The sequence below is a fragment of the Melospiza georgiana genome, chromosome 14, assembly GCF_028018845.1.
Source record: "Melospiza georgiana isolate bMelGeo1 chromosome 14, bMelGeo1.pri, whole genome shotgun sequence".
NCBI lineage: Eukaryota > Metazoa > Chordata > Aves > Passeriformes > Passerellidae > Melospiza > Melospiza georgiana.
In genome coordinates this window covers 1,708,555-1,728,463 of record NC_080443.1, presented here as the reverse complement: position 1 = coordinate 1,728,463, position 19,909 = coordinate 1,708,555, and the positions used below count along the sequence as shown (strand labels likewise).

Below are 19,909 nucleotides of genomic sequence, written 5' to 3'. Positions count from 1 at the left end.
TATTAAATTAAACTCTTCTGAAAAGCAGTTAGCTCCAGAGTGAACTCATTTTTGCAGCCTTCCTTTTGTTTGGGTGGGTTTTGTTTTTTCTTAGGCAAGCAGGGTGGTGGCAGTAGGACAAGAAGAGGTGAGGAAGGCTGGCAAGCTTTTCCTTGTTGTGGCAGGGTTGGATTTGTAGGAAAATGAAATGCATGTCTGTTATCACTTCTGAAAGGCTGCAGGGAATCGAAGTCCCTCAATTCTCACTCTCTAAGGGAAGCAGCAGAGGAATGGGGGCAATCAGTAACTCCCAAGAGAAAGCAGGGCTGGCTGTCTTCATTAAGATGACAATGATTCTGCTTTGAGCCTTTGTCCACTCTCAAAAGATGATAACTTGGTAGTTACAAATGCAGGGCTATTATAAAATACTGTATTTCCAAAGGAAAACTTTGCCATACAGGAATACATTAAACTGTGTGTGAGAGATGACAGAGTAAAAGCAGAAAATTGGGAAAAGTGCATTTTAGAAAAACGATGTGATTTATACTGCATATATTATAAACACTGCTAATCTGAACAGAACTGAAAACACTTTTTCCTTGCTGTTGTAGAACAAGAACAGAGATAAAACAAAAATGAACACTCAAAAGGTGCAGATAAGTCAGTGTGGTAAGATATCTAATATAATTTATCATTATAATCTGCATCAGTTTTACAAAGTTTTAGCAGACTTTAGTGATAGGCCTGTTGGGGAGTGGTGAGCAGTTGGGAAAATGTGCTTTTTCCTAGTTGCCAAATTTTGGATACTGTATTGGATATGCAAAGGGTACATCCAATGCCAAACCTACACACAGAGTAAAACACACCACCACAAAGTCACTTTTTTTTTTTTTAATTTGCTAATATTTATCCACATTTTTATTGTATTTTAACTTCTTTAAGAACCTTCAAACCTTGTAAGGGTTTACAATAAACAATACCTTCTGTCACTGTTAGAAATAATTACCAAGTCAGTCTTTTAATGATAGCCCAAAGACTAAGAAGCAGATTTTCCAAGTCTGTTTTACCCACCCAGAGTTGTGTGTAGGAGGCAGAGAATATTTTCTGTTACATCTCCAAGCACCTGACTGAGGGCTGTGCTGCTGTGCTGCATGGTTTCTGCCTCCTGTAACTCAGTACCACGCAGCAGCCTTGTGCTCTTGGGCTCTTTCCTTACTACTCCAGAGATTTTCAACTGCACTCTGAATTTTATTTGCCCTCTGAATACTTTAAGGGCTCTGTATTATTTACACTTAACGCACCTTGCAGTTGTGAATTTAATATTTAGTAGTTTATATCAGACTTACTAAGAATTACTAGTAATTAAAGGCCAGAAATATTACAAGGAGGCTGTTACTCTGCAAAGGAAATCATGCTTAGATAACAAACTATGGACAGAAATATTTCTAGGTTTGTTGTTTGTGGCTGAATAGAAGTGGTGTGGCTCCATTTTGGCTCACTTTTCCCCCCTCTTTAAAATGCATGTACATACTACATTTTGGACAGGTTAGATTAGATTAATATCTAGAAAATATAACAATTGTAATGAAGTTTTTTGTGTTTGCTCCTAGATATGAAAACAGATCTGAACTTACTGCTTGAATGCCTTAAATATCAGATGGACTGCCCTCTGTCTCAGAAAGAGGCTTTGATCACTATCTATTCCATTTGCCAGCAAAACAGTAAGAAAGGCTTTTCCTTAGAACCAGTCATTTATGGTCACCAAATATGCCAAGAACTGGTGGGCACTGTAAAAATGTCTAGAGGACATAAGGCTTGAGGTGTTGGAGAACCTTAGAAGCCTTTCATTTTGCAGAGAAACAAAAGCAAAAGTTTCTGCTCTTTTTTCCTCTTGTAGGTGAAGCGAGCGAATACTTGCGAGAAATTGGTGGTTTGATGTTTATAAATGACCTTGCCAAGTCCAGTGCTCATTGCATCGTGAAGGAAGCAGCTTTATTTACACTGGGGATTATTATAGAGAGTAATGGTAATAAAAATAATCTTGTTTGTATTTCTGAGTGTGCTATGGCTCCCTGTCATTACCTGTGCTCCTGCTTTGTCTCCATTTCCTTTTGGTCTCACAAAATGAAACTAGAAGCTTGTCAGCTGGAGCAGGGGCAGTGAGGGTGCCCCAGTTGCCCTGTCCACGCCTGGGTTTGATCAGTGCCTTGCTCCCCTGTGCACACAGTGTCTTTGAGTTTCCAGACACCTGCACTCCCCTCTCCCTCAGCAGCAAGTGTTCAATGGCTCCTGGATTGTTCCAAAGCTTGGTGTAGAACTCACTGCCAGGGGGAAGCCCTCGGGCACTTCACAGTCCTGCCCTGTCTCTGCTCCCCAAGTACTGGCCACAACTGAGACTTAACAATTTAGGATGATGAGTGGCTTACTTTAGCACTTAATGGTTTTCACTTTCTGTTTCCAGTGTATTGTCAACAGACTTTGTGTACTTCTGCACTGTTTGAAGACCTCATTTCATTTTTAATTAAAAAGGATTCTGGTGTGAACTTGAAAAGAATGTCTGTTTATGTCATCTTAGCTCTGGTGTCAAATAATAGTAAGTAAAAAAATGGGGTTTTTTCCTCTGTGTTACAACAACACTCCTTTTCTATTTGCCAATCTGCAGTCCAAAATTTGGCACAGTCAATAAGCAATGTTTTGGTGAAGTTATTTTATAAAGATGAATGTTTGCATGTAACTGAACCTGAATTGTCAAAGTATGTCATTGTTCACTGGGATTTTCTTAAACAGCAGAAGGTGGTTTAGTTCTAAAAATACAGTTTGCAAATGGAAACCCATCGTTTCTGAGAGTGTCTAGAAAGAGAGACTAGAATAGAAGGAATAGAAAGGTTATTTACCAACATGTTGATATGATTTTGTATTTCCTTCTGGGGAGGATATGTGCTTGGGAAAGGGAATGTATGTATGTAAATTAACCTTGCTGTTAAGATTTTGTCTGCAATTGCATTTGTCTCTGGAGTCTTGTGTGTGTTCTCTTTTAGAAAATGGGCAAAGCTGTGTCAGAGACACAGGCTGCATCAGCCTGCTGCTGCAGTTGTTCAGGTAAACAGGGTTGCAGTTCAAACAGACAGATAATGGACTGGTTAGCAGCTGTGTTTCCTTGACTGTTTGGGACTTGCTTGCATTGTCTTGAACAGAACAACTCTCTGCACGTCTGAGAAGAATGTGTCAGATGAAAACTCTGATCCCTGCTATCAGCTCTGGTGCTCAGTGTGCAGCACTCTCTGTGCCTGTGTCAACAACCCCCAGAACGGTACGTGTTGCTCTGAAAATTGTGGAGCAAGTTCAGAGAGACTCTCCAAATCGGTAAAACTTTGGTTTCATTTTTACTGTTCAGCTGAAGTTGATTTCAATGATTGTGTTTTGATTTGGGGTAATTTGTTTTTACTTTTGCAGAAGATAATCAAAACATTTGCTGTTCAGTTTTTCCCCATGCCAAAGAGTGGCTGGAGAGTTGCACAGAGCCTGAGATAGTTCGTCCCATTTGTTCATTTCTTGGTCTCACAGTTGCAAATAACTGTAAGTGCAGCTCAAGCTTTACACAGTTTTGCATTTGATGAAAGGAAGTTTAATTAGAGAGCTAAATGATTTTTTCTTTCTTGTCAATTTATCTCTAACAAAGTCATTTGCTGTTCTTCCGACTTTGACCACTGTATTCCACATCTTTACTTACACTATGCTGTGCTCATGTCCACAGCTAGCCACAGTCTGGTGACATTTCCTAGGGTCAGTAAAACTGTTTGGAGCTGTTCTGATTAAAAGTGTGTCTAAATTAAAGTCCTTATTACATGACTGATTGGTAGAAGTCGGGCATGATGTCTGCCATTTGTGTGCACATACTAGGGTCATGTTTTCCTGTAACTATTTTATATGCAGTCACTGCATTTCTTTATGAGATTAATGTATATCCAGCTTCTGTTTTATAAGAAATGTAATGACTAACACATGCACAGAAAAACTCTAATGGACTTAGTGAAATGCTAAAATAATTTGCAAACTCTGTCGCTTAAATCACATTTTTTGTTTTTTCCACCAAGCATATGTGCAGAAGTATTTTGCTTCTATTGGAGGATTGGATACATTAGCCAAAGTTCTCCTTGAGCTTATGCATGATTCTTGTTTGAGTCACTCCAGCATGAAACTTGCCGTGGTAGTAGCAAAGACCCTGGATGCCTGTATTGCTAATAACTGTGAGTGGAAAGACATTTGTTATCTATGGTAATTTTAAAATGCAATTTTTAAAGTCTTGTGCTGGTGGTAAAGTTGCAGAAGTGAATGCTTAAAGGCAGTTAAGTTATACACATCCCAGTGCATGTTGCAGTGTTTTTTAAAACTCAGAGGTGTAAGTGGGGAGTGATTCAGTTCATCTGAGGTGGATTACTGTCCCATTGTTGCTAAAATAAATACAGTGAAATTTAAACTCAACTGAAAATTAAAAATTGAAAATAAGATGCTACAGCCTGTGCTGGGTAAGTAAAGCTGAGCTCTGGGCCTGGGTTTGACCAGTCATGGATCCTGGAGTTAGGCCTGTGCCTGAATAATAAATTGTGTAGCTTAAGGAAGCTTTAATCATTCAGAGGTGGAGCTGAACCAGTGTGGTGTTTCTGCACAGCACACTCTGCTCTGGTTTGCTGGCTGGGTACTGCTCTGCTGATGAGGTTTGGTGTTTTCCACAGAAGGTTTGCAGAAACCTGTGATGCTGATCAACCTGTGCTGTGGCCATGGTTGGTGTATCTCCCACTTCTGCCATAAGAGCTTCAAATGGAAGTTCCCAAAAGTTTAAAAGCATCATCCTGCACGAGTTGTGAGGGTAGTTTCAGCTCAGTTGGGTGTGACAGCACCAGGCCTCAGCGTGGATGGACCAGCAGGGGTGTTGCCAGTGCCAGGAAGGGCTTGCCCCCTGCTCTTTTATGGCAGATACTCTGTTGTTTTGTTCAACTCTCTCTGGCTCCATGCTGGAGCTGATAAAGGAGAAACTCAGCAGGGATCTGCAAAAGCTGCACAGTGCAAAGGCCTCATCCATCAGATCTTCTGCCTCACCTCCATGGAGCACAGGCTGGGAGGACGGGCAGGGCTGCATTTGGGAGCAGCACAGGGGGCATGGGGCAATCTGAGCAGTTCCAGGTGGAGCAGGGCAGGGCTGAGCAGCCCAAGGCTTTGAGGGGTTTGCAGAGTTCAATTCCTGTACACTCATGATCTCGTTTATTTTCCTTCCAATTATTTTAACCAACAGCTGCCATGGGTGTTGTCTTGGCAAAGTATCACACTGTGTCAGAGCTGCTGAAGCTGCTGTCCAATGAGAGACTGAGCACAGGAGAAAAAATCAGTATTATTCTAACAATTGGACACTGCACTGAAGTTTGTGGTAAGATTTGCTTTTTTTTTTTCACTGTCTGTCAGCTTCTCCTAAATTCTCATCCCCTGACTCCCCCAGTGGTGTCACTTCATCAAGGCTGGGGCATGAGAGAGAGTTCTGTTAAATAATACAATGTCAGTATTTGGACAAAAAGTTTTCTATATTATTCCATTGTTAAATTTTAAAGCTTGTAAGCAGCAAGTGTCTCTAGTAGCTTTAAAAAAGTAGACTAAATATGCAAGAATTCAGAGCTGGGCTTAGGTGTCACAGGGAATAATTAATCCAGAGCTGGAAGCTGCTACAATGCAGACACAGCAAATGAGTTCTCTTGAGCTCTCTTTTGCATGGTCCTTGGCACATACAGCTTCTGTCCACTGCTTACAAGGCCAGTGCTATTTGTAAAAGCCATGGAAGTGCATTGGTTTCAGGACACAGAAGCAGCAGGTAGCCCTGAAATGTTTTTGTCATGTTCCTCAGGGCTTGTCCAAGCATATCTGGTACAAATACAGCACTTCAGTTGGTGTTTTGTGGTAGTGCAAGCAAAGAGAAAGGGAAATTCATTTGTACTTCTTTTTTTTCTCATGTATGTTTAGATAAACAAGATGAAGGCCTTATGTTCAAAAATCCTAGTTGATTTTCATCCTCTGAGTGCCAATGACATGTTCAATAATTAGCTCAATTGGTCATAAATTTGTTTTAACAGACATTTTTTCATTAAGAATTAGTGAAACAAGACTTAATGGAAAATGTCATTTGAATCGAAAAATTATTTTAAAATTATTGAACAATTGTTTCAACAGAAAAAAGGTTTTTCTTAAAATGTCAACACTGTCAAAATAAAAATGTTAAATTTTTTTATTTCTTTTTTAAATTGAGTTTAAAGAAGAAAGAACTATGTTTAGCAAGTTATCAATTACATGAATACATATGCGAATGAGATCACAATAAAACTTCAGCTAATTATATAATAAATGAGGAGGAACAGATTGGCTAGACCAGGATTAAACTACTAATTTGATTTTGCTCATTATAAACCTTGAGATTTTGATATTTCCTCATCTCAGGCCTCACAGAAATGTCACATATCTACTCCAAGAGCAGGTAATGGAAGAGAAGAAATACAGGAGTCATTATTCAAATGTTTTAGGCCACAATTAAATGAGCTTGGAACTCCATGGTATAATTAGTCTCAGTCATCCTTCAGTTTTCTTACAGCAATTTGAGTTCTGGTCAAACATCCTGTGGGATGTTAACTCCTGCTGTCCCTGCAGCAGGCTCGGGTCTGGCATGCAAATCTCTCTTTCTACAGAAACTGGCAGAGAGCTGCCAGTATTGGCCCCTACAATTATTGTAAGGTTAAGGTGTGTGGGGCTGAAACCAAAGCTTTCCTTTACCATGTCCTGTTGTAGAAGAGAACCAGTGTGAGCTGCTTCAGAACAATGGTCTGCCACTTATGATTCAGGTATTGACAGAATCTCAGGACGAGGAACTCATCAAAGCTGCTACTTTTGTGCTGCAGAACTGCAAACAAATGAGTAAGCTTGCTGTTACTGCTTTAAAAATGAGAGTGATTGTTTCCATCTCTGTGTTCTGCTGATTCCCCAAGTGATTTTAACTGCAGCAGCTTTGTAATTCTGTGTACTCCAAAAGATGTTTGTTTTCTGCACAGGAAGTTGCTTTTTTGTCATCAAGAACTGACTTAGGCAGAAAAAAGAGAAGTAAAAATTCCAACAGTGTTGCAAAAATGCATTTGTGAAACCTCTCCATGTAGGGCCAGTTCTTAAAGTTTTCCCATCTATAAATTGTGTGGAAAATACAAACATTGTAATTTAACACCCAGTGGATGCTCTCTTCCTGGGGACGTACCACTAGAGGGAGAGAATAAACCAGGAGATAATCAAGCCCAAAATCACTGTGTCTACATTAATTTCTAATATTAAGAAATTTTGATCTTTTTTTTTCTAAAATAGGATGTATTTTTAGGTCCCCCCTCTCAGTTTTTTTATTACTTATCTGTACAATCCCTCCCATGAAACAGGGAGACCTTGTCCTCTAATCTCTAGAGTGTGGAGGGTGTGCAAATGCTAATTAAGAAAAAACAAACAGATATCTACATTTCTGTGCTGCAAGCACAACTGAGAGGTTTGTGTAAGATTGAGGGTGTGTGGAGATTTGTAGTGTCCATTAATATGGAATTGGTTTTTTTTATAAAAGCAGAGACTCATACTGGTGAAGAAGCCAGAGTTAATTCAATGAAAAAGCTTTTTTTTTTTTTTTTTCCACAGAATCATTGTGAAAACTGTTTATAGGAGCTATAATTGCAAGTTCACCTCTTGTAACTTGTAACTCAAGTGTGTTAACATTTATGTATAAATTTAAGTTTTATAAAAATTGTTATTTTGCATTAAATTATTGGGGCTGTCCCTCAGCGTACTAAATATAATAAATACATTCAAAATGTTACTTGATAAAATTTTAAATATTAATCTTGTTTTATATTTTATAAAGCTGAACAGTTGTCTCTGAAATTATATGATAACTCACTAAATGTGAACAATGCAGAAGAATTGGATGTGCAAGTCAGAAATAGATGTCTGCAAGACTACTGGAAGAAAGCAAAAGAAATTTTACACAGAATAAACTCAATTGAAAAACAGCACAATGAGGTTGGTCTGTTTACCAAAATAGTATAAAACTAATCACACCTTTCCAGAGTTTAAGGAGAAAGTGCAAGTAAATCCTTAAGATAATTTCCATGTGAGCAAAAAACCCAGGAAAAAACATTGGATTTGTGTGAAACTACAACCTGCAGCTTTTATCAGTATTGTAGATCAGACTGAGTTACAGGTGTGCAGAGAATGGAGGCATCTGTATTGTATGAAGTGCTCTTGTTTATTGTAACCCCAGATTTTCTATGAGATAGAAAAAGAAGTTGAATTAATTTTTAATTGCTGGACATTCAAACCTATAATTTTAATATTTGCATGCATGAAATGCTCAGGGTTGTATGGCTGTGGTGGGATAGATGATAAAGGAGATTGCAAACACAGGCTGAGATAAAGTTGTTTCATTTTCTCCATGTGCTCTAAAGCTGCTATGTATCTGTGGGTTTGGAACAGCAAGTTTATGAGTTATTTAGATGGATCTTACTTTCTAGCAGTACCTTAGTAGCAAATTCCTTGCTTCAGCCTGAAATTAGCATTTAGGAAGTACCCCCTCAACACATTCAGTGGCATTGCTGTCTTGCTGGCTCTCAGCTCAGTCAGAGGGTTTTCTGGAATTTGCTTAACTGTCAGAATTAGACTATCTAGTTAATCCTGGCACTGGATTTATTTAACATTTTTATAGAGCTCACATAGTCACTAATCAGTACTTTTCAATACAGGAAAGAGTGCAAGGAGAAATATTTATAGATGAATCTTCAGCAGCCAATTCTTCAGAAGCATTAAAATCCCATGAAGTGAAATCTGTTGATCCAAAGAAGTACACAGAAGGAACACAGAAACTCGTCTGTTGTCCACAGTTGACCTCAAAGTTGAATAATCAGGTTCTTGCTCCATCTCTAACTTCTGCTCCACAAAAAACTGAAACAGTGAACACTATGGATGCAGCTTCTTCCAGGCAAACTGAACAGAGGAACATTCCATGTTCAGTCACTGAGCTGCAAACATACAGTGTGCCTCAAAGTCACAATTTAAATGGGAAAACTGCTTGTGGAAAAAGTCGGTCTAGTCTTCAGGCAGGGTGAGAATTTTACACCTAAGCAGAAATACTAAGTTGCTTTTCTTTAGTCATTCCAGATTGACAGGTGTTTTAATTACCTGTAACTAACTATGGGTGTTTTTCGTAGTGGAAGATGTAGCCCTTTGGTGGCCCATCAGAGATTGTTTCTGAGGTCACTGATCAAAGATTACAGTCATTGTAAAGCTGCTGCTCTCTGAGTGCTGGTGTTGGACAGAGTGCCTCTTTTAGGGCACTTTGAATGCCTTCAGCATAGTGCTGAAAATCATCCATGGCTTTTGCCCTAAAATTCTCACTGGTGTAACAGATCAAGATTTCAGCTGTTGGTTTGGACAAAACTACAATGGTTTCTATAGTGTGCATTTACTAGGGAAACAACAGGTAGAGAACTGCTTGGAAAAATACTAAACTGGAGTGTCTGCAAAGTAGGGGGAAAAGTTTCTGCACCTCTGCTGTTCTCCCCTTATGTTCCAGTGGTGGAACAGCCCTATTTGGAACTGTTCTCTTGCTCATTGCTCTCACACAGATGCTAATTTTCTTTTGCTGCTTGTGTTTATCTTTCCTATTGATAAACCCAAAATTATTGATAGCTAACTTGCAATGATAAATACAGATTCCATTCTCTTGAGTTTATATCTGGAATATTCCTCAAGACAGTCAATGGAAAAGTATAAGCAAAACTACATTTTGGGGGTGGGGGGGGGGCATGTTTTGTTTTGGACTTTTTGAGTTCCACATTTTTCTTGTGCTTTTTTTGTGTGTCTGACTGCACCTTGCTCTGTGCAGTTTGCTGATATTATATTGTTACTTTGCAACTAGCACAGAAATCACCAAGAGCCTGGATATTTTCCATGGTACGTTCAGGTAAATTTTGCCTTGCTACTGGTTAGCATAATTTCACAGCTGCTTTAGTTGTTGTTCTGGGCTCTGATGCACAAAATTCTTAAAATATTAATTTTAAAAAAATCTAGTTTTGAATATGTGTTTGTGTGAACACAGGAGTTACTGGAAGGTGACCATGGATCAGGCTTCTTGCTCCTGTGGCTTTCAGAGGGAGTCAGGGACACAAAAATGCTCCATCAGGGTATCATAGCAGTGTGTTGGTTGCACAGAAGTTAATTAATCTAAGAAAAGAAGAAAACCAATTGCCTTTTAGAGTGCTGCAAATGGTGAAGGGTACAGTATTCTGAAGACTCTGTGAGAGCTTTATGTGCACTTGGTAATCTTTATGTGAATCTGAATTGCAAATTACTCAGGAAACCAGTGACAGCTCTGCACTCCCTGCTGGACAGACTGCACAGAATGCCAGGCACAGATCTCTGGGAAACAGGTTTTAACATGCACTGATTACATGCTGGGTGCCATAAGTCCAGTAACTTGGGATAATTAGAATAATTTTTTTAGAGTTTTCTCTTTTATATATTTAATATGGTTTTTTGTTGTGCCCTTGGAATGTGTGTATTCATTTGCAGGTAAACGTACATTGTTTTTATTGGTCTATTGGTTTTAATTTGTTTACATTTTGATCTTCCCAGTGAACAGTTATTTAAACAACCAGCAGAGACTGTTAAAAATATGAAACAGACATGCACATCAGGTACAAATAGCTACACATATTCCTTTCTGAGCTGATTTTGTTCTTAATGAAATTTTAATTAATTTTGTGTACATTTATCACTACTTTTTATCACTTGTTATGTATCATTAGATGACAGAGGTGCCTTATGTGTAATATCCTTCAACGGGTTTGCATAGTGTTGGAATTTTATATTGTACACAATTTTATCAGGAGAATATTTATCTTACTTTTCTTCTAATACGTATTTTAGCTTTGTTTTATTAAACTGATTTTAATTGTACAAATGAATGTATCAGAGATTAAGTTTAGTGTTTAATCTGTACTGACCAGTGAAAGCCACTAACAGAAAATGGAGGTTTGGTGCTGTGCCTGTAAGGCTGGGATAGAACCTGCCTGGGAGAGTGACTTTTGCCTGATGCTGTTCCTACATGATGAACATGTGTTTTAGAGAAGAGTTTTCCAGATTTGCATTAATCCTGGCCTGATACATTTATTTCAGAACTGGGATCAGTTCAATCAAATCTTTATTCATTGTTTACTTTCCTGATAATTTATAAAATTGTTAAGTATTCCTTAGATTAGAGTTTGCCAGAATGGGAGCTTTACAGGCGTCCAGCTGATCTCCAGGTTACACCTGTTTAAACTGAGAATATGTATTATTCCAATACATTACATTTTTCAGCACTTGATTCCAAACAAAAATAAAGTTTATAGCACTTGGTTAAGGAATATGGGTTTACTGGGCTCATTTGCTATCTACAAGTTGAGGTAATATCCTTTGGAAGAGTAATGAAAAAACATTTAATTGAATACGGTTATTCTGGAATTACAGAAATGTCAATGTGAGGCATTTAACTTGAGAAATTTCATTTGGATTTCTGCTGTTCTATTAATTATACTTTAATAATCTACAAATAGAAAATGCAGTTGGATGTAGTTATGCTGATGCATGATTACCATGGCAAAAGATGGATTATATTCCTTAGTGACTTTTTTCCTCCCTCATTTAGGTCAACATTCATTCTGCTCAGAGAAAACTGAGAGAGTCAAAAGTACTTCAGCTGTATCTTCATCCCATAAAATTGCAGATTTAAGGTGTTTGGGTAAGTATTACCTTAGATCTTTCTTTCCAGTGTACATAAAAAGCCTTAAAGAGTCAGCAGTGCAGTAAGTGGATTGTCTTGACAGAAATTGTAACACATCTTTTCTATTACCTGTTATGTAATTACAAAGCCTTTCCCTTCCCCTTCCCTTTCCCCTTTCCCCTTTCCCCTTTCACCTTTCCCTTTCCCTTCCCCTTTCCCCTTCCCCTTTCCCCTTTCCCTTTCCTTTCCCCTTCCCCTTTCCCCTTTCCCTTCCCTTTCCTTTCCCCTTTCCCCTTCCCTTTCCCTTTCCCTTACCCTTTCCCTTTCCCTTTCCCTTTCCCTTTCCCTTTCCCTTTCCCTTTCCCTTTCCCTTTCCCTTTCCCTTTCCCTTTCCCTTTCCCTTTCCCTTCCTTTTTTCTACCTCCAATATAAAAGATAAATATTGAAATGAAACTGACAAATTGCAGTTTCAGTCCATGTAATAATGTGGGTTTGCTGACAAACAGAACATACAGTAACTTGAATTAATTAGAAGAATAATTAGAAGAATACTTGAGCAGGTGTTTTCCTCCTTTCTCTGCCTTCAGACAGGAAGGAAGGACACGTAGCCCTGCTCATTTCCCTCATTTCTTTGCCTGCTAAACCTCCTCAGTTTTCTGCAGCCCCTCTCTCTCCCTCACTGCTGTTTTATGGTAATCCATGGCTCCAGCTCTCTGTTACCCCAGGCTCTGATTCCTCAGCCTGCTCCATCAGTAGGTCATGAGAATGCTGGTGGTACTCTGGATTTGTGAGTGGATTTTGTAATCAAGCCAATGTTCCTTTATTTAAAAACCCTCAACAGAACAAAAACCCACAGAAAACAAAAGAACCCCTAAAGCAGCCCATAACCCACGTTTGAACATTGTTTTTATCTGAGTTGTCAAACTAAATTCAAGCTGAGCTTTGGCACTGCTTTATCTTAAGGCAGAATGTTACAAATATGGACTTGTGCCCTTCCTGTGATTCCTCACACAAGTTCTCCTTCAGCTGATGTATGAGAGCATCCATGAGAGCATCCAAGGATATCTTAAAGCATAAATTACCCTAGGGAATGTCCTCAAAAATGAACAGCAAGGCTTCCTGTGAGACCATCCATGCCTAAACTAGATTTACCATTGATTCAGATTAATACAGGTAACTGTTACAACACAAAGTTTAAAAAAAATATATGGCACATAATATATATATTTTGGCTCCTGGATAAATGTGCAAATGGAACTGAGGCCTGTGTCTTCTCATCCCACCAATATTTGTAGTTTTGTAGAGGATCCATGCCCCACTCAGTCCTTCTGCAGTGGAAGTGCAGTATAACTCAGTCCCATAAAATGTTGAAACCATTTTTTTTCTAAGAGAACAAATACATAGTATTTCAAGAAGGCACATAAAAGCACCATGAGTATGGAAAACCTGAAGTCAAATTGATCCTAGTGAGCAAAATAAAACCCTGAACTTTGTGTTGGCTCCTTTAGAAGCCGTGATTGCTATTTCTGCAATACCCTGTTTTTCCCAGGTTGTACAGCAGGAGGACTGTCCTTGAACAGCAAAACCTTCACCAGGATGTTGCAGAGATGCCTGCATAGGTGTGAGCACCACAGAGTTATCCTGGAGGCTGAAGAAAGATATCGAGGGCAGCTCCGCAGGGTGGCTGCTGGTAACAGCAACAGATCTGCAACTCACCAGAGTATGGAGTTTATGTTCAGTACTTGGAACCATTGCTTTAGAATGGCATTTACAGTTCTGAACTTTTGTTTATTTACTTCTGATTGTCTTGCTGTTTGAAACTCACTCATTGAATTTGATTTACAGTGATCTGTACCAAGTGAGATCAGAACTGGCCCCTCCTGTTTTGAAGGAATTTGTGTGTTTCTTGCCATGGTGACAGATGCTCATTATAGGCTTTCATAAGACTCTCACATTTGCCAGAATTAGTCAAGTCCTAAGAGAAAGGAATGTGTTAAGTTGAAATATGTGGGAGTAAATGTATGACATCACACCAAAGTAATTTCATTCAGTATTCATAGCATCACAGAATGACTGGGTTGGAAGAGACCTTTAAGGTCATCGAGTCCAACCCATGCCCCAACACCTCAACTAAACCATGGCACTGAGTGCCACATCCAGCCTTGTTTTAAATGCATCCAGGGATGGTGACTCACCACCTCCCCAGGTAGACCATTCCAGAACTTTATCATTCATTCTGTGAAAAAACCTTCCTTAATATCCAACCTAAATTTCCCTTGGTGCAGCTTGAGACCGTGTCCTCTGATTCGGTCAGTTGTTGTCTGGGAGCAGAGACAGACCCCAGCCTGACCACAGCTATCCTTTCAGGGATCTGTAGAGAGTGATACAGGCACCCCTGAGCCTCCTCTTCCCCAGGCTGAGCACCCCCAGCTCCCTCAGGGGTTCCTCACAGGATTTGTGTTCCCAGCCCCTCTCCAGCCTCGTTGCCTCCTCTGGATGCTCTCGAGTGTCCCAAGGTCCTTCCCAAGCTGAGGGCCCAGACTGGACACAGCAGTTGAGGTGAGGCCTCAGCAGTGCTGAGCACAGGGGAAGGATGATCTCCCTGCTCCTGTTGGCCACACCATTCCTGATGCACTTATGAGTCTAGGACACTTAGAGATCTTAATGAATTAAACAGAAGCACATCCTATATTTTTTCTGGTTTAAAGAATGAATTCTGAAAATTAAACAGTTATTACTTATTGGCATTTGTGCTGGTGTTCATCTTATATTTTCCAGAAATGCCGCTGGCCTCAGTAGAGAAAGACAGGCTGCATAAAGAAATACCAACTTTTAGGAACAAGAAGGATCATTTCCAAAGTAAGGGCTTGGTTCAGAAACTAGTGTGAAAACCCTTACTGTCTATTAATTCTTTTGCAGAACTTTATCATGGGAGACTGTGAATAGAAATTTTTTTTTTCCCTCTAGATTCTGAGAACAATCTGTATATTATTAGGCCAGAAGATGCATACTCTATAATAATGAAATTGTGTAATGCACATTATTTCCCTGCAAAGTTATCAGGCACTTGCTGTATTGATCCTGTTTTGAATCCTGTCAGGGTTACTTCCATGGCATTTGCTATTCCTCAGTTTTTTGTGGCATTGTTTTCTAAAATGGAGAGGTTTAGTCAGGCTCAGAGCAGAGCTTAGCTGCCTGAACCTGGATTCAGCACCACTCCTTATGCAGTTCCAAACATGTTATTCCACTAGATTCATTCCTGTTCCTGCTGGGAGCTCTGCTAAGGACTTGGGGCTTGTGATACTCAGCTACAAGGGGAATCCTTAAGAATGAATTCTTTGAAATGAGAATTGAAATCTGAATTTTGAAATTCCCACCAAAAATTTATTTTTAGTACTCTTATTGTCAAAAGCCTTGTTCACCTGGTTATTTTATTTAATTTATACCCAGTAAAAGCTAGTAGGTTGATTTTAAAATTTGTTTATATTTTTCCCCATCAGATTCAGTAATTGAGTAATTGGTCTTATGAAAACCACAAAGGAATTTTAAAACAAAAAAAACCAACCAAAGCAACTGTATTTCATCTTGAAAGCCCATTAGAACAATGTATTATCTTTAGCAAGTACACATTTCCTGTAAGCTGAAGTAAACTGAATTTTCCAGTCTTTCTTCCAAGACCAGATTAGTGGTATGGCTCAAAAAATAACTCTTGCTTAAATTTTAATTCCTAAAACATAACCTCTGTTTTATGATTTGGGTTTTTTCTCATAAAGGTGTGTAATGTTTTATTGTTTATTTTTTAAGGCATTCTTTTGACTCCAAATAGAAAAGACAAATCTAATACTTCAAAGAGAGATGAACATAGTAGGAATACTACTAGGTGGACTAGCAACTATAACTTGACACCTGCTTATGAAAACTGTGAGTATTATCAGAAAGTGAATTCTCTGATATGCACATCTGAAAGATGGGTTTAGGTCAGGGCATTGAGAGAAGTACCTGTCCTTGCTATTGGAGATAAATGGTTATAAATTTAAATAAACTGTTACACTTTCTCTCACAGAAATCAACTTGAACATCAATAATATTATTATTTGCTTCTGGTTCATCAATAGTCCCTATGTCTTAATGTGGATTATGAGAAAAAGATCTAAGGAGAATGAGATAGTATTAACAAAGCAACATTTACATATTCAGATTAATTAGAATAAATGCTCCTTTACAGTTTTATATCCAGTTTTTCAGTAGATTTTAGTTAGCTTAACGTGACTAAGTGGCCTCCTTGTTCACAATTTTGTAGCTTTACAAAAATCCCAGGATGCTAACCAGAAGAGACAGAGAGTCAAAGAGATGTGCAGCCAGAAATGTCAGCATTTAAAAGAAAATTGCACACATTCACTTGACAAAGATGAGGTTAGTTATGCACAGCCTAATCATGCACTGACATGTTTATAAATGGCCAAATAAAAGTAGGAATTGCGTAGTTTCTTTTTTAGTCACCTTTAACAGTAGCCTAGTAGCAAAATGAACCTTATTAAAATAATATTCCTGTGTTGATTCTACTCCAGTCACACTGATTTAGCCTTGAATTGAGTTCAGCATTTTTCAGCTGACATATTTTCAGAATGGTGGATCTGAAGGTCTGATTTTTCCTGTATTGATGAAGATTTGCACGGTATGGAAGTAACAGAAACCTAAAGGAATAAACCTGCTAAAAGAATAAACTATGTAGGCACAACAGAAATGAAGATCCCAGAAAAATACTGTATTTTAGCAAGTAGTGACAGTGAAGAAGCCTTGGAGAAGCATTGTTCCCTTGCCAGTGGGACCATTTCTGTACAACTATTAAATGTTGAATTGCCAGTAATATGTTAGTTCAACGTGCAAAATAGCATGTACATTTACATCATTCTTAATAACACCAAAATAATTATTTGCAGGGCAATGAAATGTATTCCCTGGCCATGAGCACGAGACCTTTGAACAAGAGAAGAGTCCGAAAAGATTTCACAACTGAAGAAATCAACTGCCTTTTGAAAGGCGTCCAGAAGATGGGCAACCACTGGAATTTGATTTTGTGGTCTTACCCTTTCCAGAAAGGCCGGACAAGCGTTGACCTTTCCAAGAAATACTACAGGTTACAGGTGCAGGTACTCAGCACTGAATTTTCTACTGATGGCAAATGCTTCCAGTTATCAGGAAATTGGTCTCCTCTCTGCCCAGCCTCTGTTGTGATGCTGGTCTATGAGAGCCTCTGCAGCAGCTTCCCAGTGATAAATCCATGCATCCCTCACACAGGGAGCATTGCTCCTGTGCTTTGGAGACCATGGGAGCAATTAAGTGACAAGCCTTTGTCTATGGATAGCTGGTCTGTAATTGTGCAGTGGTTTGGGGCAAGATTTATCTTGATATTTTCTCTTTTATCTCCATTCTATAGATGAAAAAAGCCCACAAAGGACATCAGTAACATCATCTGTGAGTGCTTTGTTGCAGAATGTTCAAGAACAGCCTTTGTAACAGTGAGGTATTACCAGAACAGCTCAGGCCCTTGGAGAATTTAGGTTGGCTTGGACTCCTGTTTTTCAGTGACAACTGACAGAATTGTTATGCATTGTAGTTTTAATTTACCATAACTTGGCAGTTTACTTAAGTAATGCTATCATAGACAACAAAATCTCTATTGGTAAAAATTACATTAATTTGGAACTTAAGCTTCTTGAGTATTTGATTGTGCAATTTTTGAGTTAACTTTTTGTCGCTTGCTCTATGCTATTTGTAAGAAAAGGATATATTGCTGAAATGAATACTTTATGTCTGGAAGTGCTGTTAATGTTGCTGTGTCTGAATCTGTTTCCTCTTAATTAGTAAAATGTTTAAAGCAGGTGGAATATTTTGTCACGTGTTGAATATGCTGCATGTGCAGAAAAAGGTCTCTGACAGAAAACACTGAATTTGTGGTTAAACACTGCTGCACAGAGGAGGCAAATCTTTCACTGCTGCAGAAATTCTGTACTCACTGTTGGACTGAGCAGGTACTGGTAGAATTTGGTTTCTGTTTATAATTGGACTGTTTTCTGGTGTATTTTTCAAATAAGTGAGCAGAACCAGAATTTCTGCTAATTACACATTTTTTATAGGAAGCTTTACTGAAAGCCTTGGTAACTCGCTTTTTCAGTGATAGCCTTAGTATTTCAGTTGTATTTTTTACTTGTTCTGATAAAGGAAGGATAAATCAATAGTTATTTTATTATGGAAAATGTTTAGTTATTGTATTAGCACTAGGTTTTCACTATGATGTGGCTTAAATGCTTGAAAACAGGCAAGGTAACCAAAACCTGAGAGACTTGCAATAAAGATGATGCCAATGATGCAGTAAATATGCCTTCCAGTCTTTTCAGCTGTTGTAATTTGGGGGTTTCATTATTAAAATATTGCAACACCTATAAAAGATGTCTCTGAGTGGAGCTGTTGCCAGTAGCAGGGTTGAGTATCAGTGGAACTGTTGGCAGAGTGGGAGCCAGAAGGGCTCCTGAGGTGGAGTGTCCCCAAGGAGGACGCTGAGGTCCCTCACACACTCCAGGTGTTTTCCCTGGGACACCAGCCTAGTCCAGACAATCTGTGACTTCATCCTTTCACTGAATGTCTATCAGTATCCACATTGTCAACATCTGAAATATGTCTCAAGTGGCTAAAATGTGCAAGGTGTGAATCTTTACTTGCCACAAGGTGAGAATGTTGCAATACTGACCATTTACCTCACCTTAGGTAAAGTTCAGGTTGGAAAGGCCCTGTGGAGCCTTTGGTCTCCTCTCTTTGGAGCAGGACTAAGGTCAAAGTTATTATTAAAGTTGTTCAGTGCTTTGTGAAGTTCTGAGGCTTTTCAAGGAAGGAATTCCTGCTGCCTTTTTGGGCAGCCTCTGCTCGTGTTTCAGCTCCTCTCAGAAGGCAGGGGCTGGAGCCACATCACTGGAACATTCTGGTGGGATCTGAAAGGGAAGTCATGGACCAGGAACAGGCAACACCTGAGGTGTGAATTTGTGCAAGTCAGTCTTTTGCTCTCCTTTGGACTGACTGCACAGTTTTGATCAGTTTAATTTTCCTGCACAAGTGCTTTGAAATCCACATGTAACAGGCACCACAAAACCAAAATTGCATGAGAATAGTTGATGTCACTTTTAGGCCGGTTGGGCCACCCAGGGCAGTATTCCAGCACTTTGAAAAGCTAGAATTACTGACAAACCATCGAGGAAAGTCCATTTGTGAAAACCCTGACATGCTCTCCTGGTTCTGTTGGTCAAACAGAGGGTGTTAGGGGTGTGAGGATGGGGTGGTAATGACAGCTTGATCAATCAGCAACAATTTACACGGTGTGCTCATCCAGATCTGCCCCGGCACTGCGGCTGCACTGGCGGGGGCGCGGCAGGGTGGGGACCGTGGCTGTGGAGAGGGACCAGGGCAGGAACCGAGGATCAGGAGAAGGTACCTGAGCAAGCGCCAGGGAAGGTACCCGGGATATAGGAGGAGGCTCCGGAGCGGTGCCGGGTGCGGGAGGAGGCTCCCGAGTGGTTCCCGAGTCGTGCCGGGGTGCGGGAGGAGGTACCTGAGCAGGTACTGGGTGCGGGAGGAGCTTGCGGAGCGGTGCCAGGTGCGGAAGGAGGTTCCCGAATGGTTCCCGAGCGGTTTCCGAGCGGTGCCGGGTGCGGGAGAAGGTTTCGGAGCGGTGCCGGGTGCGGGAGGAGGTACCTGAGCAGGTACTGGGTGCGGGAGGAGGTTGCGGAGCGGGGCCAGGTGCGGGAGGAGGTTCCCCAATGGTTCCCGAGCAGTTTCCGAGCGGTGCCGGGTGCGGGAGGCGGTTCCGGAGCGGTTCCCGAGCGGTGCCGAGTGCGGGAGGCGGTTCCCGGGCGGTTCCCGAGCGGTTCCCGAGCCGTTCCCGAGCGGTGCCGGGTGCGGGAGGCGGTTCCCGAGCCGTTCCGGAGCGGTTCCCGAGCGGTGCCGGGTGCGGGAGGCGGTTCCCGAGCCGTTCCCGAGCCGTTCCCGAGCCGTTCCCGAGCGGTTCCCGAGCGGTGCCGCTCCGCGGGCAGCAGGGGGCGCTGGCGGTCCCAGGACGGCGCG

The 19,909-nt window shown here is 40.3% G+C and overlaps 1 protein-coding gene across 1 annotated transcript; it reads left to right on the top strand.

The window, feature by feature from the left end:
* Positions 1–614: 614 nt before the first annotated feature.
* On the top strand, positions 615–19,221 carry LOC131089569 (telomere repeats-binding bouquet formation protein 1-like). Its single transcript, XM_058034379.1, has 19 exons — positions 615–648; positions 1,590–1,700; positions 1,877–2,005; positions 2,441–2,572; positions 3,018–3,078; positions 3,174–3,289; positions 3,433–3,555; positions 4,074–4,226; positions 5,270–5,401; positions 6,802–6,927; positions 7,901–8,058; positions 8,778–9,136; positions 10,669–10,730; positions 11,723–11,815; positions 13,347–13,517; positions 14,576–14,656; positions 15,602–15,718; positions 16,098–16,210; positions 16,738–19,221. The coding sequence occupies exons 1-19, from the start codon at positions 615–617 to the stop codon at positions 17,236–17,238; spliced, it is 2,772 nt and encodes a 923-aa protein (XP_057890362.1). The 3' UTR covers positions 17,239–19,221.
* Positions 19,222–19,909: the final 688 nt, after the last annotated feature.

Excerpts from the sequence above, each read along its gene's own strand:
- LOC131089569 (XM_058034379.1), top strand. The coding sequence starts at position 615 with ATGAACACTCAAAAGGTGCAGATAAGTCAGTGTG. Across the intron at positions 2,573-3,017 it reads AGCTCTGGTGTCAAATAATA|AAAATGGGCAAAGCTGTGTC; the intron begins GTAAGTAAAAAA and ends GTTCTCTTTTAG. Across the intron at positions 4,227-5,269 it reads TGCCTGTATTGCTAATAACT|CTGCCATGGGTGTTGTCTTG; the intron begins GTGAGTGGAAAG and ends TTTAACCAACAG.